The 19,639-nt window shown below is 43.6% G+C and overlaps 1 protein-coding gene across 1 annotated transcript in view; it reads left to right on the plus strand.

The window, feature by feature from the left end:
• The window catches only part of CACNA1B (calcium voltage-gated channel subunit alpha1 B), a 284,101-nt gene that overhangs the window by 209,708 nt on the left and 54,754 nt on the right, over window positions 1-19,639 (plus strand). Inside the window, exons 21-27 of the mRNA XM_065648624.1 lie at window positions 387-601; window positions 2,732-2,852; window positions 5,152-5,281; window positions 6,644-6,703; window positions 8,066-8,172; window positions 16,623-16,719; window positions 18,705-18,865. Coding sequence (XP_065504696.1) covers window positions 387-601; window positions 2,732-2,852; window positions 5,152-5,281; window positions 6,644-6,703; window positions 8,066-8,172; window positions 16,623-16,719; window positions 18,705-18,865 — 891 coding nt within the window. The remainder of the gene's footprint in view (window positions 1-386; window positions 602-2,731; window positions 2,853-5,151; window positions 5,282-6,643; window positions 6,704-8,065; window positions 8,173-16,622; window positions 16,720-18,704; window positions 18,866-19,639) is intronic.

The raw sequence follows: 19,639 nt of genomic DNA on the forward strand, positions 1-19,639 counted from the left end.
CCCTCAGGAGAACATTAAGAAGCAGCATGTCAGACTTCATTTAGAAACCAGCTGATGCTGGAAAGCTAATGTCAGTGTTACAGGAAAGTGCCGTGTGGTCCTTGCTTATGAACCTCAGTTCTGAGTCTCGTTAAATTGAATAAAGTGACGTTCATTGGCGCAGTTCCTCTCAGTATTGTGCCTGGATGTTGGTCCAGAAGGTCCCGAAGGAAAAGGTCACATATGGTGCTATTAGTAAGTTGTCCTGCAGTCTGTGGCTTTTCTGCAAAGGACTTTCATGAAGAAAACAGTCTGTGAAACCTAGCAAGAGGTGCAGCACCAGGATACATATGTTCTCTGAATCATTGTCAGGACGTATTTACTAAAAATCTGCTTTTCTGCCTTAGGGAGAATCAGTGTGAGATTGAGGCGAGCGGGAGCGGGAGCGTCCCGGTGCACACCCTTCCCAGCACCTACCTGCAGAAAGTGCTGGAGCAGCCAGAAGATGCCGACAACCAGAAGAATGTGACGCGGATGATTCAGCCGCCTCTGGACAAAACCACCACTGTGAACATCCCCGTCACTATCACCGCCCCGCCGGGGGAAACCACTGTCATACCAAGTGAGTGTCTTTGGCCCTCTGCTTTTTGCTGTTGGAATTGCCAGAAAAGAGACAACTTTCCAAAGAGGTAGCAGCACACCCTGGGTGATGGGGGCTCTCCTGACCACCGGTATCCTTGCAATAAGTGGACAAGAGAATTTGTTGGTGATCTAGGCTCTTACAGTTCATGCATTCTGCAGGAACCTAAAATGCAAGGGTCAGCTGGTGGATCTGGAAAGCACCATGTAAGGTTCTCTGGAGATGGTTCGCCCTGAGCACATCCATGTGTCTTTGCATAAGGGAAAGATACAAAGAGCAAGAAAAACAACAAAATGTAGTAACAAAACTGGGCAGCAAAACAAGCAAAACTGCTGCAAACCAGTCAAGACCTTGTTGGGAGCACAGGAGTAGATCCACTGCATTACCACCTTCCTATGCTGCTGTGCTGCAAACTCCCACCCCAGCAGCCCTGTGCTACCGTTCCTCTGGTGTCCCGGGGGCCTGACTGACCCCCCAGCAAGAGACAGTGGCATTGCATTTGAGGCCACCAACTCAATTCACACTTCTTGGCTCATTAGCAGACCCCGCTGTGGAGCAGCAGGTCTCCCACGGCTGCACAGCTCTCATAGCACCCATGGCGTGACCCTGCTGCTTTGGATTCCTGCAGGTTGTGTAAATTCAGAGCTTTTTGCAAACCTCTGCCTCTCAGTTTCAGCAGATCCACCTTAGCTTCTCCTCTCCCAGAGCTCTGTGCCTTGGATTTATCAGCACAGATCGATGCTGTTTTGCAGATGGTCCCGAGATCGTCATCCCCACGCTCTGCTCTGCAGCCTCCAGCCTGTTCTGAGCAGCTCGTGGCTCATCCCTGGCCATGTAGGCACAGCCTAGAGAGCTCTCGAGATCTGGAGATGCCCAGGAGAGACACAGTGTCACATCCAAGAGATCCTCAGGCTGCCAGGACTCTGCTTTCCAAGAGCCACATCCATATCTACACGTTTTGTTGTTTGCTCGTTTGTTTTTTCACTGCATTGTCAGGCACCCAGGACTTGTCTTTTTGTTGTCTTTCTTCTTTATTCCTAAATGGTAATTTTACTATACAGCAATACTGAGTTCCTGTCAATCGCAATTTATCAGCCACTCTCTTTCCTGGCCATTTCCTGTGTATCTGGCTTGAGATACAGTTTATTGAACATGTCACTCACACGTAATGAAATGTCATTCTGTTGCAAAATAAAACAAAAAGTAATAAAAACCCAGCACCTAACATGTAATAAGTGGGTGGGGTTTTGGATTCTGAATCCTGTGAATTAATAGACAAGTGTATATATCTGTCTAAGAAGAGAATTTGCAGCATAAAATGTTTTCAAGTTTGTATACTGGAAATTATCTTAGGTAAATTATCCTGTAAACCCATTGCAAGGAGACTTATGATCAAAATTAGAGTCTGTATTTCTAATCTTTGGGAGCAAGGTTCAGAACAATCTTTTAGAGGGATCACGTAAGTTAAAAACCTGATGTGAGATGGAGCCGGACACCTTTATGCACGGGGTGCTGGGCCAAAACTGGGGTGCGCTCTGCAGGCACAGAGCTGGGAGTCCAAGAAGTCCCTTCCAAGTCTGTGTTCCTAATGTTGGGAAGTTCAGCAGCCTTAGCCCCAAAATTACTTAAGCTCGTCTGTTAATTTGCACTTTTACGTGTTCCAAAGCCAATTGTGCTACTGATCTGTACAGAAGATACAGAATTATGAGGCTGGTTAGACTTGCTGTCTTTTTCTTCTTTCCAAGGATCCCTAGCTGATCCTCTCTCCCTAATAATTTATGATATTTGGAATGGGATTTCCATCCCCTGTTTGGCAGCTAATGTAAGATTTCTTTGTTTGTCTGCACTGGGCATCTCCATTTCCTCGCCATTTCTGATGTATTGCTCATCAGCGCAGCAGTTAAGGAGTATAATTGCAGTGTATATCATACTGTAGTAAATAGCGGCGATAATAATCAAATGATTGTTCATCACATTTAATCATCGTATTCAAAGGCTGTTTGCTATCCCAGCTGCATTGTTTGCATATCCAGCTGTTGCAGGCAGCCTGTGGGGAGACTGCAGATACATTTTTAACTCTCTCGTTTCTGTTTCCTTAAATTCACATTGCAGTGAACAGCGTTGAATTTGAAAGCAAAACAGAGGAGAAGAAAGACGTTGATGACTTGACAAAAGATGGGCCTAAACCAATCTTGCCTTACAGTTCCATGTTCATCTTAAGTCCTACAAATCCGTAAGTCCTTTGACTCTATAATACCTCTTATGGGTCACAGGCGCTTTGAAGCAATAATATTAGTTTGATCTTCATCTCTGCCAGTCAAACACATTGGGAAATTAAATAAAAGCTTATATACGCTGTGGACCAAATGTTGGGATATTTACTCCTAAGGGAATAAACTGCCAGTATAGGTAAAACATGATGCTTTATGCAGACCCTTCGTGCCCTGCTGATGGTCAGGTGAGCTGTAGATCACTGAAGGGTGGGAGGATGGAATATCCCTGAGAGAAGACATGACCAGGAGAAGCAACCTGAGGAATGGTTTTGATGTCAGCAAAATCTTGCAGCTTCCTCAGCTGGAACTCACGTTCTTTCCGCACTAGTACCCTCACATCACTGAAAACTTTGAACTTCTGGGAACAACGTGAATATTTTTCATTTGCCAAGGCTGAGAGTACAGCTCGTGGGGTCTGCTGGGATTACAGTATTTCTTCTGCTTCGGGCGTCTCTGCCTCATGGGGAGCTTTGTACTCAGAGCCTGTAAATACTAAATGTCTTGCTCCGAAGGGCTGCAGGACTAGACAAGAGCAGCAGGAGTTGTAATAATTGTAGCATGAAGGCCTGTGAGTCATTTCAAGCAGTAACTTAAGGTAACGGAGGGCATTGGAAACTTCTGCCAACGCAGAGATCCACTAGGAGCAGATGTGATCATTCGCCTCTGGGTCCAGTAGACTTGTTGCAAATCCTCAGTGTTGCCCTCTGAGGCTGTACCCCGCATGCTCAGATAACCCCACAAGCTGGACTAAAAGACCATTGAAAAAAAACCAAAGTTCACTGGGAGAGAGAAGTTTTGTAACACAGGACTAAGGGGAAATAACAAGATGAAGACGGAACTTGAGGAACATCAGCGACTTGTTTTCCTCCCTCTGGACACGATGCAGGCCCAGCTGGATCTCAGGTGTTTTGGCTGGTGTTGACTTCTCCAGAGGGGTCTTTCTGCTTTTCAGGGTACAAAGGTTTTCCCCACATGTATTGCTGACCGTCTTCCCTTCTGGGAAGAATCAATGGAATGTATTACTTTCCAAGTGCCACCCACCCTCCTAGAACAGACGTGCATTTAAAATGACTTCTCAAGCACTGCTGGCAGTTTATAACTTCTCCCGCACCTCACTGCTGGTATAAATGATGAAGATTTAAAAATAGGCACTTGTTATTTCTTTGATGAATTGAGTTTGATGCATGAATTACAGTTACAAATGTTGTCTTTCACTTCTATGGATTCACAGAGCACTAAGATGATAATCCTGTTCCGTCAGATTGATAACCAGAGTTAAGGGTCCACAAAGGCACTTTTCTTCATGTTATTTTGCATCAAATCTGTTTGTAATTCTTTTTCATTCTGATTCCGTCAGCAATCCAGATAAAATGAATATATAAGTAGAAGTGAAAAATCAATTCTATCTGTCTAGATATTTGCTTAGAGAAAATGTGATATAGTAACTGAATTACATTCTCAGATAGCAAGATTGTTGGCAAGTTACACCCATAATTTGGTTCTCAGACAGAACCTAGGTCCTTTATTCAGCTGACAAATATGGTGCAAATGTAGAGTTCTGTGCGCAGTTCAGTATTTGTGAATTGTGGTCAGATAGCGTTATTAGCTGAAATTTGTGAATAGTTTCGCATTGCTTAGAACTCCAGCATTTGTCACTTTTCTTGGACACAATTTGTGAAGAAAAATATTAGGTTAAAGTAATCAAATATATTACTGCAAAGTATTTGTTCAGTTTATAAAGCATATCTTAGAATAAAGTCCAGGCAGAGGTACTTGGCAAGAGAGAAATTGCTAGAAGTAATACTCATAGTTACCAAGCCAGTTTCAGCTAGGAGTCTCGAAGTGCATAGCTAATATCTCAATTTTAAAGGGATTAGTCGATATTATAAGGATTTCAAAACTAGTTTTGAATTCACAGGACTTTTGCATGTGAGTTCAAAGTGAAAAGGATGGGGGGGGTGGATATATAAACACAGTTTGTAGAATTGATTCGCAATGCTTGAAAGCTCTCAGTGCCTCCTTGACAGATGTCATTGCTTTGTAGAGGGGGCAGAGAGCAGTGCAGAGATGTTAAACGCCTTTAAATCTCACCACAAACTGGAGTTTAAAGCCACTGATCCTGCGTTTTATTTTCTTGTTATTGTAACAGGAATCCTAAGGGCAAAATTCCTGATGAACTTTGTCCTTCTGCCACTCTTTCATACCGCTGTGCTTGACTTGCAGCACCTGCAATACCCTCCCCTGTGCTTCCCTTTGCAGGATTCGGCGTCTGTTCCACTACATCGTCAACCTGCGCTATTTCGAGATGGTTATCCTCATTGTCATAGCCCTCAGCAGCATTGCCCTGGCTGCAGAAGACCCCGTCCAAGCCGAGTCACCAAGGAATGATGTGAGTACTGACCAACACAAGCAGAATAAAGTTGTTCTGCTTCTCCCAGCAGTTTTGCACATGACACGTCTGTTTCCGTCTCCAAAGGATAACACTTTGGCAAGAGGAAAAATGGAGCTTTCTTTAATAACATATTCAACTAGCTTGTCTCACTATGAAAATGCTCACAATTCCTGTCCCCTCCTGCTGTTTCAACCACATCTGAGTGTGAGAACCTAAAAATCATCAGTGGTTTAGCTGGTGTGACTTACGTGGATGAAGCTTGAAAAGCTTTTGCATCGTTCAGCAATGGGAAGGTCACAACCCAGGGCTGACATTGTTCTAGGATCCCCAGCTTGCTAAAGCAGAGCCTGAGGAAGTAAAACCAGATATGGCTTGTTATCTTGGTGGGGAATGGCAGCAGCCTCCTAGAACTAGTAGAAAATCTACTTATCCATGGATGTCAAACCAAACTCGGAGAGTTTGGGTGCTGTTATAGCAAGAATAGGAGTCAGTCATCTTTCACATGAGAGTACGTGGCCCCGGGGTGTTCATGAAGCAGATAGCTGGGGGTCTTTTTTCAACCACATTCACGTGAGGACATTGGCACAGAGCTGGTCATAGTTACATGGACCCCACAGAACTGAAGATTAAGTATAGAAATTGCAAGATGCAGTTGCCTAATTTTGCACTCTTTAGGGCAGATAGTTGCAGCATGCGGATATCATGTGATACTTATATTGACTTAATATCCATTCGCTATGTATAATTGTGTGAATCTGACTGTGAATAGGTGCTTCCCATCCACGGAATTATGTTAAAATTTAGGAGATCTATAGGTATTTAATGGACTGGTATTGCCTCCTGCGTCTGAACCTGGTCAGTACTGGCTTTTTCCAGACAAGGACCCACTAACCCCTATATCTGTAATGAGCTGAAGTAGCTATGAGCCATCTCTCTTCATCCTTAATAACTGTGCAATCAGTTTTACCAGATTTTATCATTCCCTTACTCTCCTGAGGTCTTTAATAGTACTATCATCAGCTACACCAGAAGAGAAACTCAGGCTGCTGCACGCATGCTGCAAACAAGCTCTTTAGGAAAGGATATTCAAGTATTTCCATTTAAAATATCCATTTTGCCTTAATAAGCCTGCGCTGAAGCAACCCATGGGCAGGCATACTGCAGTCTGGCAAGGGCTGGAAAAAATGTTGCTGTTTGAATCAGACGATTCGAGTTTGCGCCTGAACTGTTTGAAAGCGTCTCATGAGATGATATATACCCATTGTATCAAATAGACCACTGATAGAATAAACTTTTCACTCTTTGCCGATTATTTCAGTCTGTAATCTCCCCTAATACACATTTCTCTTTCCCATTTAGGCTCTGAAATACTTGGATTATATATTTACGGGCGTCTTTACCTTTGAGATGGTGATCAAGGTAAGTTTTTTTTCTTTTCAAGCAGAAAGGTTCGTCTCTCCTTTCAGTTTTACACTCATCTACTTCTGGGAAGCCAGAGAAAGAGAGCGGAACATGATGGAGCTCCCTGGGGCAGCTGGACAGGTGGTGGTGATGGAAAACTTTAACTCAGGAGCCGCACTCAGAAGTAGCCAGGGCACAACAAATGCCTTTCTGTAGCGGCTCTTCTGGTTTCTTTAGTCTCACATTTGATGGAGGAAAATCAGGCTATCTTTTGTAGCTGTGGTTGTGTAAGACAGTAAGAAATGTGGCTGTCTGATGCAGAAATATCTGTGGACACAGGAGCTGATAGACCTTACTGAGACACATCTGATACTTCGCTTTTCCTTCACTGATCAGAAATGTTTATAGCAACTGATTCTTGGTTTGTCCTGTTTCAAAAAGTTGAGGGTTTGTCTTCTTTACTCAGCAGAATGATAGTTTTTGCTGAGACGGTGGAGCAACAACTTTCCAGAAAGCACAATTCTAACAAAGTCAGGATTTATTCTTGGGGTAACGATGGAGTTATTTTTGCTGCCAGGGCAAGATACAAAAGAGATGCAGGATAAAAACCAGATATTCTCTTGTTTGTTCAGTAGAAGGATGCGAAGCTATGTGAGGAAAGCAACTTTACATGGGTAGTTTTAGGGCTCTCAGAAAAGCAGATAAAATGTCTGGCATGCACTTGGAAACTCAACTCTAGAAGGTCTTTAGCAGCACTGTAAGGAGAGACTCATCTCACGCAGGAGCAAGTCAGGCTGTGCTGAGCAGCATCTTTCAGCACGTGCCCTGGAGCAAACGTATTTCTCTGTTGCATTTGACTGTGGGTCTTCCCATCCTCTCTTTGTGTTTTATTGTGTAACATCCTGTGCCAGTTGTTAATTCCTATCTGGTAGATGGGGGTAGAATAAAATTAAACTGTTTGGATATTACATACACAGACTGCTTTTCCCATAAACTAACGCGTGTCTGTGCAAAGAATCCTGTGCAGCAGTTGGTACTCATCTCTTTCATGGTTTTGGTTATAGTTTATTGACTTCAGCTTTGGTTTTGACAGAGCTCTTGGTACCTGTTAGAGATGGACAGCTTGACCGAGCTTCTAGAGCGGGGGGTGTAGGAGTAGTTACGTTTATACAGTCCTAAAATTACATTCAGCCCTTTGAAGGCAACCGTGAGGCTGATGTGGCCCGACGCCCCTGCTCTAGAGGTTACCCGGCTGCTGTGAAGCCCTGAAGAAGGGCTTGCGAAGGGTCATTTGATGGAGGACATTCCTCTGTACCTCGGTAGCGTTGATTTGGTACTTGTTTTAGTAAAACTCTTTCTTTTCCCATGTTTTCTCCGAAGATGATTGACTTGGGGCTATTACTCCACCCTGGCTCCTACTTCCGTGACCTGTGGAATATCCTGGACTTCATTGTGGTCAGTGGGGCCTTGGTGGCATTTGCCTTCTCGTAAGTACATTTTCCTTAACATCCCCGTTTCTAGGAACAGGTTGCAGAGGAGGCAGGATGCTGGCACGGGGCTGGTTGAAGCGTAGTGTTTGTGGTTCCATTTCTCAGCAAAATATTCAGTTTCTGCCCTTTATCACCTTGTAGCTGGGAGGAAGAAAAAGAAAATTCCTAAATTTGTGTTGTAGAGTCTCTTGAAAATTCTCCCACCTTTAGGGTAAGTCCATTCACTGTTCATTCAAACACTGAACCGAGATTTTTGTGACCTTCTGTCCGACTCCTTTTCAAGGACAAATTATAACAGTTTGTGGCAGTCTTCTGTCTTCAGGCAATTGTTTTAAAAAATGTTCTTGCTTTGAAAAAATAGTTAATGAAATCAGCTGATAACTCAGTGAACTCTACCAAACATTATTTCTAGAGTCATGGGTATTTCTGGTTCATATAATTTGGTATTTCTCTCTCCTCCTCCTCTCTCATTCAGGGTAGTTGCACTTCCAGAATTTAACTTCTAAGGCTGATTGCACCCTCCCTCTATCACAGCTCTCTATTTATGACAATAAATAATGTTCTTCTTTAATGTCATGGAGGATTTTGAGCAACAGACACAGAGGAACTTCTTTTTAAAAATGAAGATTAGTGTACTAAACACAACATTTTTTTCCGAAGAGAACAGAGGAAAAGCAATGTGGGTCCTTCAGAACTTGGGGAGCTCAGAGGTGGCTGGTGGAAAGAAATTCTCCACATGTAGTACCAGGCCACAGAATAATGGTATTGCGAGTGTTTTCCCAATAAATTCTAGGAGATGACCTGGAAATAGGATACAAGACTTGGCCAGCTCGATATTCTGCTAAATTAGCCTTGAGTAATTACAGTGAACATTTAGCAGCTCGTGCCCAAACTCCCCTCGTGTGTTTTGTTGACATGATGATTGGTGAAGGCGAAGAAATTATCAGTGTTTTACTTGCTACGTAGAAAAAGCATTCACCTTAGTCAAGGAACTGTGGAAGCATATCTTGTACATTTTAGACTGACGGTAATTTTTAGGCAGACAGCCACGGCCGTTGCTCCCCTTATGTGCTTTGCTGATGAAAAAATATTGGCAAGTCCCTCACAGCGCAAAAAGTTACTGGGACCTTTCTGGTAAGGTTGGCCTGGAATATTGCTCAGGAGCTTTTCATCTTCTGAGGTGTCAAAATTCGTTTCACATTAAGACCGTGAGATTAGTATTTTAGATCTTCTGTTCTCCATAGCAAATGCTGGATTAGGAGAAAAAAAAAAAAAAAAAAAGTCTAAGCTACTTCGACCAAGGAGTGGATGGACAGAAGTTGATGGGATTGACATTTTTTAATGATTTTTGAGCCAGTTGAGGAGTGACACTTGGGATATTGGGCTTTCTGTACCCAATCCTGCACCGAAGAATTGGTTAGATCTCGGAGCAAGTCATATCTAATATAAGTTTTTCAAAGGGACACTACCCTCTCCTCTTTAAAGACTTGGTCACTATTCATTAAAATTCATTTTCTGAGGAGCCGAGTGCTCTGTTTTGGGCAAGATTGTCTTAAGATGGAATTGCTGGTCTGGTCAATGTCTTGCTTACCTAAAATTTGGGATCAAAAACCAGGCTGCTTTTTAAGCTTGACTAAACTCGTGTGTGGCTTATTTTCCCTGCACATTAAATATATTAGCATAATACCTTTCAGACAGAGTTAAGCAAAAACTTACTGTAAAAAAGTTCAGCAAGTTAACAGAGCTCCTCTGAATTGGAGAGAGGTATAAAAGTAAAATAATATTAGTCACAAGTATTAGTTTGCAAAAGAATATTACTCAAGTCTGCGGTTCACTGAGAATTTCCCTTTTCCATTAAGAATTCAGACTTTCAAGGCAGACTGGGAGAAAAGGGGCATTTTGTGAGCCCTTCAGAACAGCTCCATGTGCTGTGAGAACAAACATCAGGGTTTGCCTTTAAAACATCTGCTTTTTGAGCAGGATTTTCTTTTGGTCAAGTTATGGATTAAAATGAATAAATTTTAATCCTTCTGAGTCTTTTTGTGCTCAGGCTTTATATTGGGCCATGAATATCTAGCAGCACCTCGTCAGCCTTTAAATAAATTATAATACCTGCACATCCCCTGACTGTGCTTCATAATAGTGCGCCCCAAGCTGCTTCTATTTTACATGCTCTTTGAGTAAGTATTGAGCAGGGATTTACAGAAAATGAATGCATAAAACCTACCTGGCTATTTGCTGTCTCGCAGATTAAAGCAAGTCAAACCTATTTCTGAGACTCTGAAAGATTTGCATTTCTTCTGTGATTTGTATTATGGCCGCAACCTCTGCTGCGTGTCCATGTTTCAGCTGGCGGTGAGGGTGGACATCCAGTTCAGAGAATACTTGTAGAATCTCTGGTGTAATCTGAGAGCAGGAAATCCAGACATTAGTAGGAGACGACATTTTCTCTGTTCCTGCCGGTCCAGTTGTGAATAATAACAAGACTGGGACTGTGCAGATGAAAATTGGGGAGATAATCATGTCCTTAGCTCAAGTGCATTGTTTGGTTCAACCAGACAGGCACACTGAGCCTGCTGAATTTTGATGGTCCCAAAAATGAGCTTTTGGAGAATAAACGGAGTAATTTTCAGTGGTTTTTTTAGTGGGATTTTTCTAGCAAACACTGCAGTACTGTCACCCATCATCAGTGTCACTGTACAAATGTATTTAATGTGGCTGTTCCCAGTTTGTGCTTGCAAGAATACAAGATTGCCACTCGGTGGGTGTGATTTAATTCGTGCATGTTCTTGACCTCATTGGTGTCCAGTGAAGGTGATGTCAATCAACTTCTTGCTGCATAGACATGTCACTGAAAACCTAGGAAAAAAAACCAGAGCTCCATGAAACTCTTCCATCTGGAATATTGCAGCAGTCTATGTTTGTTTAGGCATCCAAGATGTTATACGTCACTGCTGCAAGGTACATAAAATCCACCTCAGCCTCTCCAACCATTTTACCTTCTGCCTGTAGCTCTTTAGAAGCTATTCTGTGCCTGACTGTTGTTTGAAAAAGAAAAATTTAAATCAAGGCCCCCAGTGAGATACTAGAAATATTAATAATACTGCTGGTGATAATGTCTTCCATTTAGCAATGTATTTCGAAGTGAAATTCCTCTCTTTTTCTAAAGACAAACATGCCACAAACATACAGGCTTGTTTTAGTCTTTGGGGAAATAGAAGTAGAGGAGCTTAAAGCAGGCTATAGTAAATTCGCCATCAAAATTTACCAGCCCCAAGTGTTAAATCTACTCATTCAATAGCTGATGAATAGCAGCAAAGAGATTGCGGTTTTTTACATTTTCAACAACAGAAAGGTGCCTAAGGTGTACAGATTTTCCCACAACTCTTTGAAAAAGCAAATAGCATTTGCCAAACAATTGAAGTTATTACCTCCCAAAGTGCCAGGAGGATGACAGTATATTTGCCCTGTCTGCTTGTCAGTCGAAGGGCTGATGCACCACGGCGGGGTGTGTGGTATATGCTCAATAACCAACCTGTTGCTTCCTTGCTTATTTATTTTGATGAATATTGAGTCGGTGGGTGTGGGACAGGGGATGGGGTAATCCGCCAGCGCGGATCTGGATGCGCATGGGGTGCACTGTATCGCCTTTTGCTTCTGTTTGTCATTGACTCTGCTCTTTCTTTGTCTTCTTCTTGCTGGAATCTCTCTCTAGGAGTTTCATGGGGTAATATGTTATTCCTGTCTCTTGCTGCACTGTTATGCCTGTCAAACATGTGTACACACACTCGCCACTGTGGAAACGACCCATGTTACACCCATCGCATCGACTCCTTTGTCCCTTTAATGCTCATTATTCAGTGAAATGTATTTTCCCTTAACGGTCCTCATTCATCCTAATTTTCTTTAAGAGCGGATAGAAGCCAAATAGACCAAAGAGTCTTGACCAGAGAGTCAGAAATGATGAGAAGCAGGTATTTTGTACCAAAAAGATTTGAGGGGATGACTTAGTGGGTACATCTTCAATGCGTGAGTTGCAAATCTTAATAATGAAGTTTAACGAAGCAGTTTTACTCTCATTCAGAGGATTGCATGTCTAAACTGCATTAGCAGTGCTTGGAAGCTTCAGGCATAATTTTGTGCGGTTTGGGCAACGTGTCTCAGCCTGGATTCAGGCTGTGGGCATCTGAGAATGGAGAAAAACCTTTGACGTGAAAACGGAGTGTAGGGAGATTATCGAGAGGTTGGCAGGAGGTATTTGTAAAGGAGGTGGCAGCAAAAATTGCATTTAACCATTTGCAGGGAGGTGGCAGTTTTGTCGTCGGTGCCGTACAGAGCAGATAACCCAGAGTTGCAATGAAAAGGATGGAAAAAAAGGTCTCTGATGCGCTCCAGGAAATCGGGAGCTTGTTTCTTTCTTCTGTCTAGGAAAGCAGATCGCTTAGACCCTGGAAGAGGATGGCTTTGTGCTTGGGCAGAGTTGCGTGGCCACATTTACCCTTCGGTGCAGGAATTCACTTTCTGCTTTGGGGATTACGGGCAATTGCAAAAGGCGGCGACTCCACCCTGCTCTGAATATTTGATGATGTGACGCTAAGAGGCCCATGTTACATGAAATCAGAGCTGCTGGCAGCAGCTGCAGAAACAAGAAGCTTCCATTTTAAAGAACTATTAATTTTTTAAAGGATCTTTTATTTATTAAAGGAAAAAAAGGCCACACACAGCTCTTTTCAAATATTTGAAATGTTTTAAATAAATGAGCAACAAACTGCCCCAGAAAAAACCAGAACTGGCCTAATGCAACCAGAAGTGACCTAATGCTTTTATTTTATTTTCCTTGTGATGTTCTTTTTTAAAGTCACCGGCCTTCTGTTTGCTGTCTGTCTTTATCCTGCTTGCTCTTCTCTTGCTCTTTTGAATTTTGTAGCTGGGATTCTGAGGTCATCTAAGATCTTGTTCTTCCATAGCAATCGCTTTTTGTCGCGAGAAATATTCTGGTCACATGTGTGCTTGTATACACCTTTTGACTGAATCCCAGTTCCATCTGGACCTTTTATTTTGTGGGACATCTGGCTTTGTACTAGAGTGGCGTAGAAAACAATATTTGTGGAGGCGGCTCTTACAAACGCCAAAACCAATTCTTAAGGTTTTATTTGACAGGCTGGAATATTTGCAGAAGATCCATTTAATTAAAATGCAATTTGCAGCACTGTAGTTCGGAGTACCAGTCTGTTGAAAAAGCCTTCTCCTATAGCAGGAGCCTTGCTGTGACAAGAAATAAATGTGGTTTTTCAGGATTCTCTATATGATTTAGATCATAAATCCCATTCACATTTAATTGCCTCATGCTCTTTATTTGCTTAGGTCTGAAAGGAGGAAAAAAAAAAAAAACAATCAACCCTTCTTAGTGTCCTTCATTCATGCAGAAGGAATTTTGCAGGAGTGGAGCTGTCTGCCCGTCCCCTCCAAGCTCTCACCGCAGTCATCATCTTCCTCTCCCACACACCCAGGAGGAAGGATTTGCTCTCCCCCACCACTTCACTGGTCCCCAGTAGGTCTGTTTAACCTTCATGGAAATATTAAGTCCACAGAGGAGTTCTGAACTAGCTCATTCAGAGCCGAGAATTGTCTCTGTTCGTGTCTTGAACTTCCCTTCCAGGACACCAGTCGTTATTTAGCACAAACGCTCGGCAGCACAGTGAGTGAGTGTTCAGGTCTCCTGTGATGAGGAGCACTGGAAGGTGCTGTGCAGGAATACTCTGTGGTTCTGCCTGATCCCAGGTGAGGGCTATGGAGGTTTATCAGTTCAGTTCCTACCTGCCAGTGGCTGTGCTGCTGAGCTGGGCTTGTGTGTGTTAATCTACAAATCAGAAACGTGGCCACAAAGGATTGAAAATGGAATATATTTCTGGGTCAAGATGCCCTGCCCTCTCCTATTTCCCCAACCACATGTCTCTCAACCCTCTCGCTTTCACTCTTCTTCTCTCATCTCTACTTTCCTCAGCTCCTACCTCCTTCAGGCTGGACATGAGGAAGGAATTGTTGGCCCTGAGGGTGGTGAGAGCCTGGCCCAGGTTGGCCAGAGAGGTGGTGGATGAACCATCCCTGGAGGCATCCCAGGCCAGGCTGGACGGGGCTCTGAGCAACCTGAGCTGGTGCAGATGTCCCTGCTCATGGCAGGGGGGCACTGGGGGAGCTGGGGAGGGCCCTTCAACCCAAACTGTTCTGTGATTCTTCATCCCCTTCTGCCCTGCCTTCCTCACCCAGTTAAACCCCAAAGGGCTGGGCAACATGGAGCAACCTGACTGCAGGGACAGCCAAGGTGATGGACATGTGCTTGGTCACCATCAGCCCTGGGGACAGGCTGGCCAAGACACGTGGTTTCTCCTTCCCGGTAACCTATTTCCCTTTCTGCTCCCCTCCTGCCACTGACTGGCATCCCCAAGAGGCTGAATTAATTGTTCTGCAGCCAGGACATTGCTAAGGACCAGCCAAAGCTGCTTGGGGAGCAGAATCATAGAATCAGAGAACAGTTTGGGGGAGTAGGGGAGCTCCAGTTGGGCTGGCCCAGCTGGGAACTACGGTGACAGAGAGGCCAGGACAGGGACCGGTGCTTGATAAGAGGTGGTGATTTGAAAGCAAGTATGCAAAGCCAAATGTGGGCCAGGTCTTCAGATATGCTAAAACCTAAAGAGAAAGCCAGAAAAAGTTATGTTGGTTGTGTCTCTTTCATCTGGACCAAATTTAAAGGGTCGCTGATGTGAATCGAAAATTATTTCTTCTAAATGTCTAATAGTTATTCTGCAATATTAAATCAGTCCTGTAACTCCATGAGTGTTGGCTCAACCACCTGGATTTACAGACATGTCAGGTTCCAGCTGTGGCTGATTAAAATGGCCCTGAAGTAGCCCTGAAGGACAAACCAGAGAGAGGACAGGTAAATCTCTGTCTTCTTCCCCCTCTTCTCCATTTCTACTAAATCATGTGCAAAGGCAGCTTGTGTTCAATGTCTGTGTCATTGGGTTAAAACCTGTGGCCCTCTAAAAATCCCTGTCTGGCTACTTATTGCATTTCAGGACAACTGCACTGCCTGTTAATTGGAGAAAAAGACCAGAGATGAGACAGGAATGTGTGTTTCTAGGTTGCAGATTCCAGTCCAGTGTTAGCGTTGAGTAGTATAGTATTAATATTGAGATATTAGTCTTTTAGAAGTGGATAGAGTGCAAAAAGTCACGTCTGGCAGGGTGGGGGGAAGCTTTGCAGTCCACGACCTGCACATACATCTTGTGGGTGTCTTGCGTTAGTTATTTGTGTTTCTATTGCTTTCCTGTTGGAGAAGATAAACGTTTAGCAATGTGGAGGAGTGTAGAATAGGTATATCAGCATCTGTTCGACGTGTTGTTCATTCACACCTGTGTTACTCCAGTACCGTCTCAGACCCAAACCTAGAGTCATGAATAAAACCCTGTGAAAGATTTTCATCCCATTTTTCACTTCATGCAAAATGAAGGGGAATGTCATTGTTTTGCTGTTGCGTGGGAAGAAGATGTAACTGTGTCTTGGAAGGGGGGTAAATAATTTTTTACCCCCTTGGAAGGGGGTAAAATAATTTTTTTTTTTAAATTTATTTTGGAAGTGCACGAGGAAGTAAACTCTGTCCTTCCTGTAAAAACTTCTTAGTGGTAACAAGAGGAATGATCTCAAGTCTTGCACAAAGTTTTAATAAAAAACTAAAGCCTGCATGCGTAAGTGGGAAGTTGCCCTAGCACTGCTCTAGGCATGTAATATGCTGTCATATTACATGTTCCCGCATGGATTTGGTAGCATGTCTTCCGAGAGAGACTCAAGGATGAGGACTACGGGCATGGAGAGCAGGACAGCAGCTCTAGTCCCTTGGAGACGCTCCGGTTCCCTCTGGGCGTTAATGTCCCTGCCAGAGGAGTGCAAGAACCTCACAGAGAAACGTCTTCCTGTCTCACCCAGGTGTCTGGGAGGGACAAGAGCCACATGTGACTTGGGATGAAGGTACCGAGCCTCCTTTGCCGGTGGCCGCAGCCGGGGTGTGTTGCTGCCCCGGCTTGGACAATTGTCTGGGTGGGGAGTTGGGGCAGGAAGGTCACCAGCTCCTGGGTGACGCTTGGTGGCCTCAGCGAGGTGAGCAAAGGCTGGAGAGCACGAGTGGCTGAACGCAAGGACCGTGTCCTGCCCCAGCCTTCCCTCCCGCACACAGCTCAGGTGGGCATCCCTCTGCAGTCCTCACCAGTACTGGGCATCCCTGGGGAGAATGGCACCCAAAAACTGGAAAAAAAAAAAAAAACCACAACCAAAATCACACACACGCAAACCGCCACAACCAAAAACTCACCGAGCATCTATAGATGTTCCGGTGAATGACCTGAGGACCAAACTCTTTCCTCTGTTGTTCTTGTGCCTTTTATCCCTTGCAGAGGAACCAAAGGCAAGGACATCAACACCATCAAGTCGCTGCGAGTTCTGCGGGTCCTGAGGCCGCTGAAGACCATTAAACGGCTGCCAAAACTCAAGGTTAGAGAATAATCACAAATCTCTCCTTCTCTCGAGGTTTGTAAACTGATCTGACTGGAAGCTGATGGACTAAACTTAATCCAAGTTATTTTTGTTCCTTTTATTTTTTTTTTTCTATTTATCTCTTTGCCAGATTTATAAAAATAGCTGTGCAGATGTTTAGTAAATGTCAAACACTTGTTTCTTTTGCGAACACTGTGTGCAGTATTATGAATTATTGTGAACCCACATTAAAATCAAACTTCTAAAAAAAGAAAAAATGCAAATAAATTAAGTTACAGTTTGTAAGTGTGATGCTTTTAATAGTGACCCAGGAGAAATAGGTTTTGAAGTGTTTGACTTTCCTCAGAGAAATTAATATGAATATTGCCAGATTTTCCACGGGTTGTCTAACAAGAAATGTTGTTGCTGTGTGAGGATTTTTAATCCGTTCATCTTTTCTATTAAAGAATATATAGTGCGGGGTTTTATAGCAGTATCCTTTCGTCTCTAGAATACTAAGTCATCTAGTAAAATAAATGTAATGGCCCGCGGTTACTTATACAACTCCATTTCAAGAGCACTTTGAGATACAGCCAACCTCTGGAAGCAAAGAATGGAAGGAGTTACAAAATTTAATCATTTCTGAGTTTTGGGGACTCTTGAATACCTGTTATAGAAGGTCTTTGTGTTGGCATCACTGCTTGCAGGCTCTTTTCTGTGAGAGATGGAGAAAAAGCGATGGCGATTTTGCAATGTTGAAACTCTGTCTGATAGTTCCTGTTTTCGCATAGCGGCACGTAAAAATCAGAGTTAGCTGTTTTATAGATGTACTTTTGTCCTTACCCACTATTCATGCTTAAATAATTTTGATCTTACGCGTATTTGTGCATGCTAAATTTACCTCAAAAGATAAGGAAGAGTAATGTTGAACAATGTAGAAATGGTCTTTATTTGCTTAGAAATTTGAAACGCACAGCTCTTAGGTCATAAAACATCAACCGTAGCTCAGTCCTACGTTAGGACACCGAACACTCACTTTTTATTGAATGTCTTCCTTATTTTCAAGCCGTTTTACAGAGTAATTTTACCTCTTCTAAAGATGTATTCAGAAATCCTTATGCAAAGCAGAAGACATTCATATGGTTTGTCTTCAGAATTCTTTTTTTTTTTTTTTCCTAGATGTGGTCTTGTACGCAACAATCAACATGGTTAATGGGCTGATTACAGATATTTCCAGTGTTTTAATTCAGGATTTCTGGGTTGTGTCAGGAGTGTAATTTTGTGAATTATTCACTTCCATTCAGAGGAAGTGGAACACTATTGTAGGAACCCCGTGCTTGGGCAGTAAGGCTGCTCAGTTTCTATTTATTATGACAAACTTCTCTGACTAAAATTAAACTGCAAATTACTTGTAACAATGAATCAGTGACTAATAACCAAATAATAAATGTATTTGAGAAGTTCATTGCAGGGACTTCAGAAGTGACATACGCTGACTAGATTAGTCACACTTTATTTTGATAGACAGTTCATTAGAAAGATATTATTCAAAGCTTTTGGTTGGTTTGTTTCTGGCATATTTTCTTCGTTATTCAAACAGTACAAATAACGGCCAACGGGTGTCACATTTGATGGCTTTTTACCTGTGCACTGGAAATAAATTAAGCACAAGTACATTTTTCATTTCATAATTGGCCATGGAAATATTTGCGTAGGACTAATATTTGCCTCGATGAGCTGTGATTGTTTTTATAAATTTTACGGGCAGCACCAGAAAATTCATTGGCACATCCCAACTCGCCGAAAAAGCAGATGTAGGAAGCCGGCGTTATTTCTCACAGCTCAAGTATGACTCTTGGTCAAACTCTTGGTGCGCGAGTCCATGGAACCATCCATGGGTTGTAGGTTGGGTAGTTACCCCCAAGTGTAGTTAGATGTTCGATGCCAAGATATCAGATGCACTTCTCTCTCGACCCCTGACCCTTGTTCTCCTCCGTCCCCAGGCTGTCTTTGACTGCGTGGTGAACTCCCTGAAGAACGTCCTCAATATCCTCATAGTTTACATGCTCTTCATGTTCATTTTTGCTGTCATTGCTGTGCAGCTCTTCAAAGGCAGATTCTTCTACTGCACGGATGAGTCGAAGGAGCTGGAGAAGGACTGCAGGTACATGAGGGAGAGCCTGACCAGTGGGTTGAGGGAGATTTATCCTCCCCCTCTACTCTGCCCTGATGAGGCTGCATCTGGAGTTCTGTGTCCAGTTCTGGGCTCCCCAGTTTAAGAAGGACAAGGAATTACTGGAGGGATTCCAGGGACAGGCTACAAAGATGATTAAGGGTCTGGAGCATCTTTCTTCCCCACCAGCTGTCCCCTGGTCCCTCCCACACGAAGATGCTGAGAGGTCTAGAGCACCTTTCTTATGAGGAGAGGCTGAGAGAGCTGGGGCTGTTCAGCTGGAGAAAAGAAGCTGAGAGGGATCTGATCAGTGCTGATAAATATCTCAGGGCGAGCATCAAGAGGGTGGACCAGACTCTGTTCAGTGGTGCCCAACGCCAGGGTGAGGGGCAACGGGCACAGACCGAAACACAGGAGGGTCCATCTGAACATGAGGAGAAACTTCTTTGCTGGAAGGTGCCGGAGCCTGGACCAGGCTGCCCAGAGCGGGTGTGGAGTCTCCTGCTCTGAGACATTCAAACCCGCCTGGACCGACCTGTGTGATCTGCTCTGTGACCCTGCGTGAGCAGGGGCTGGGCTGGGGGATCTGCAGAGGTATCTTCAATCCAACCAGTATGTGATTCTGTACAGCTGGGGGCAAGGGTTGGTGGGGGGAACCCAAACTTCCTCTGGCAGCAGCATCTCCCTTGACTGTCCCAAAGCTGGATCAGTCAGATATCTGCTGAGCTTGAGGACTCTCCTGTAAATCGCAGCAATGCTTCAGCA

The sequence above is a fragment of the Caloenas nicobarica genome, chromosome 19 (genome assembly GCF_036013445.1).
Source record: "Caloenas nicobarica isolate bCalNic1 chromosome 19, bCalNic1.hap1, whole genome shotgun sequence".
Taxonomy (NCBI): Eukaryota; Metazoa; Chordata; class Aves; order Columbiformes; family Columbidae; genus Caloenas; species Caloenas nicobarica.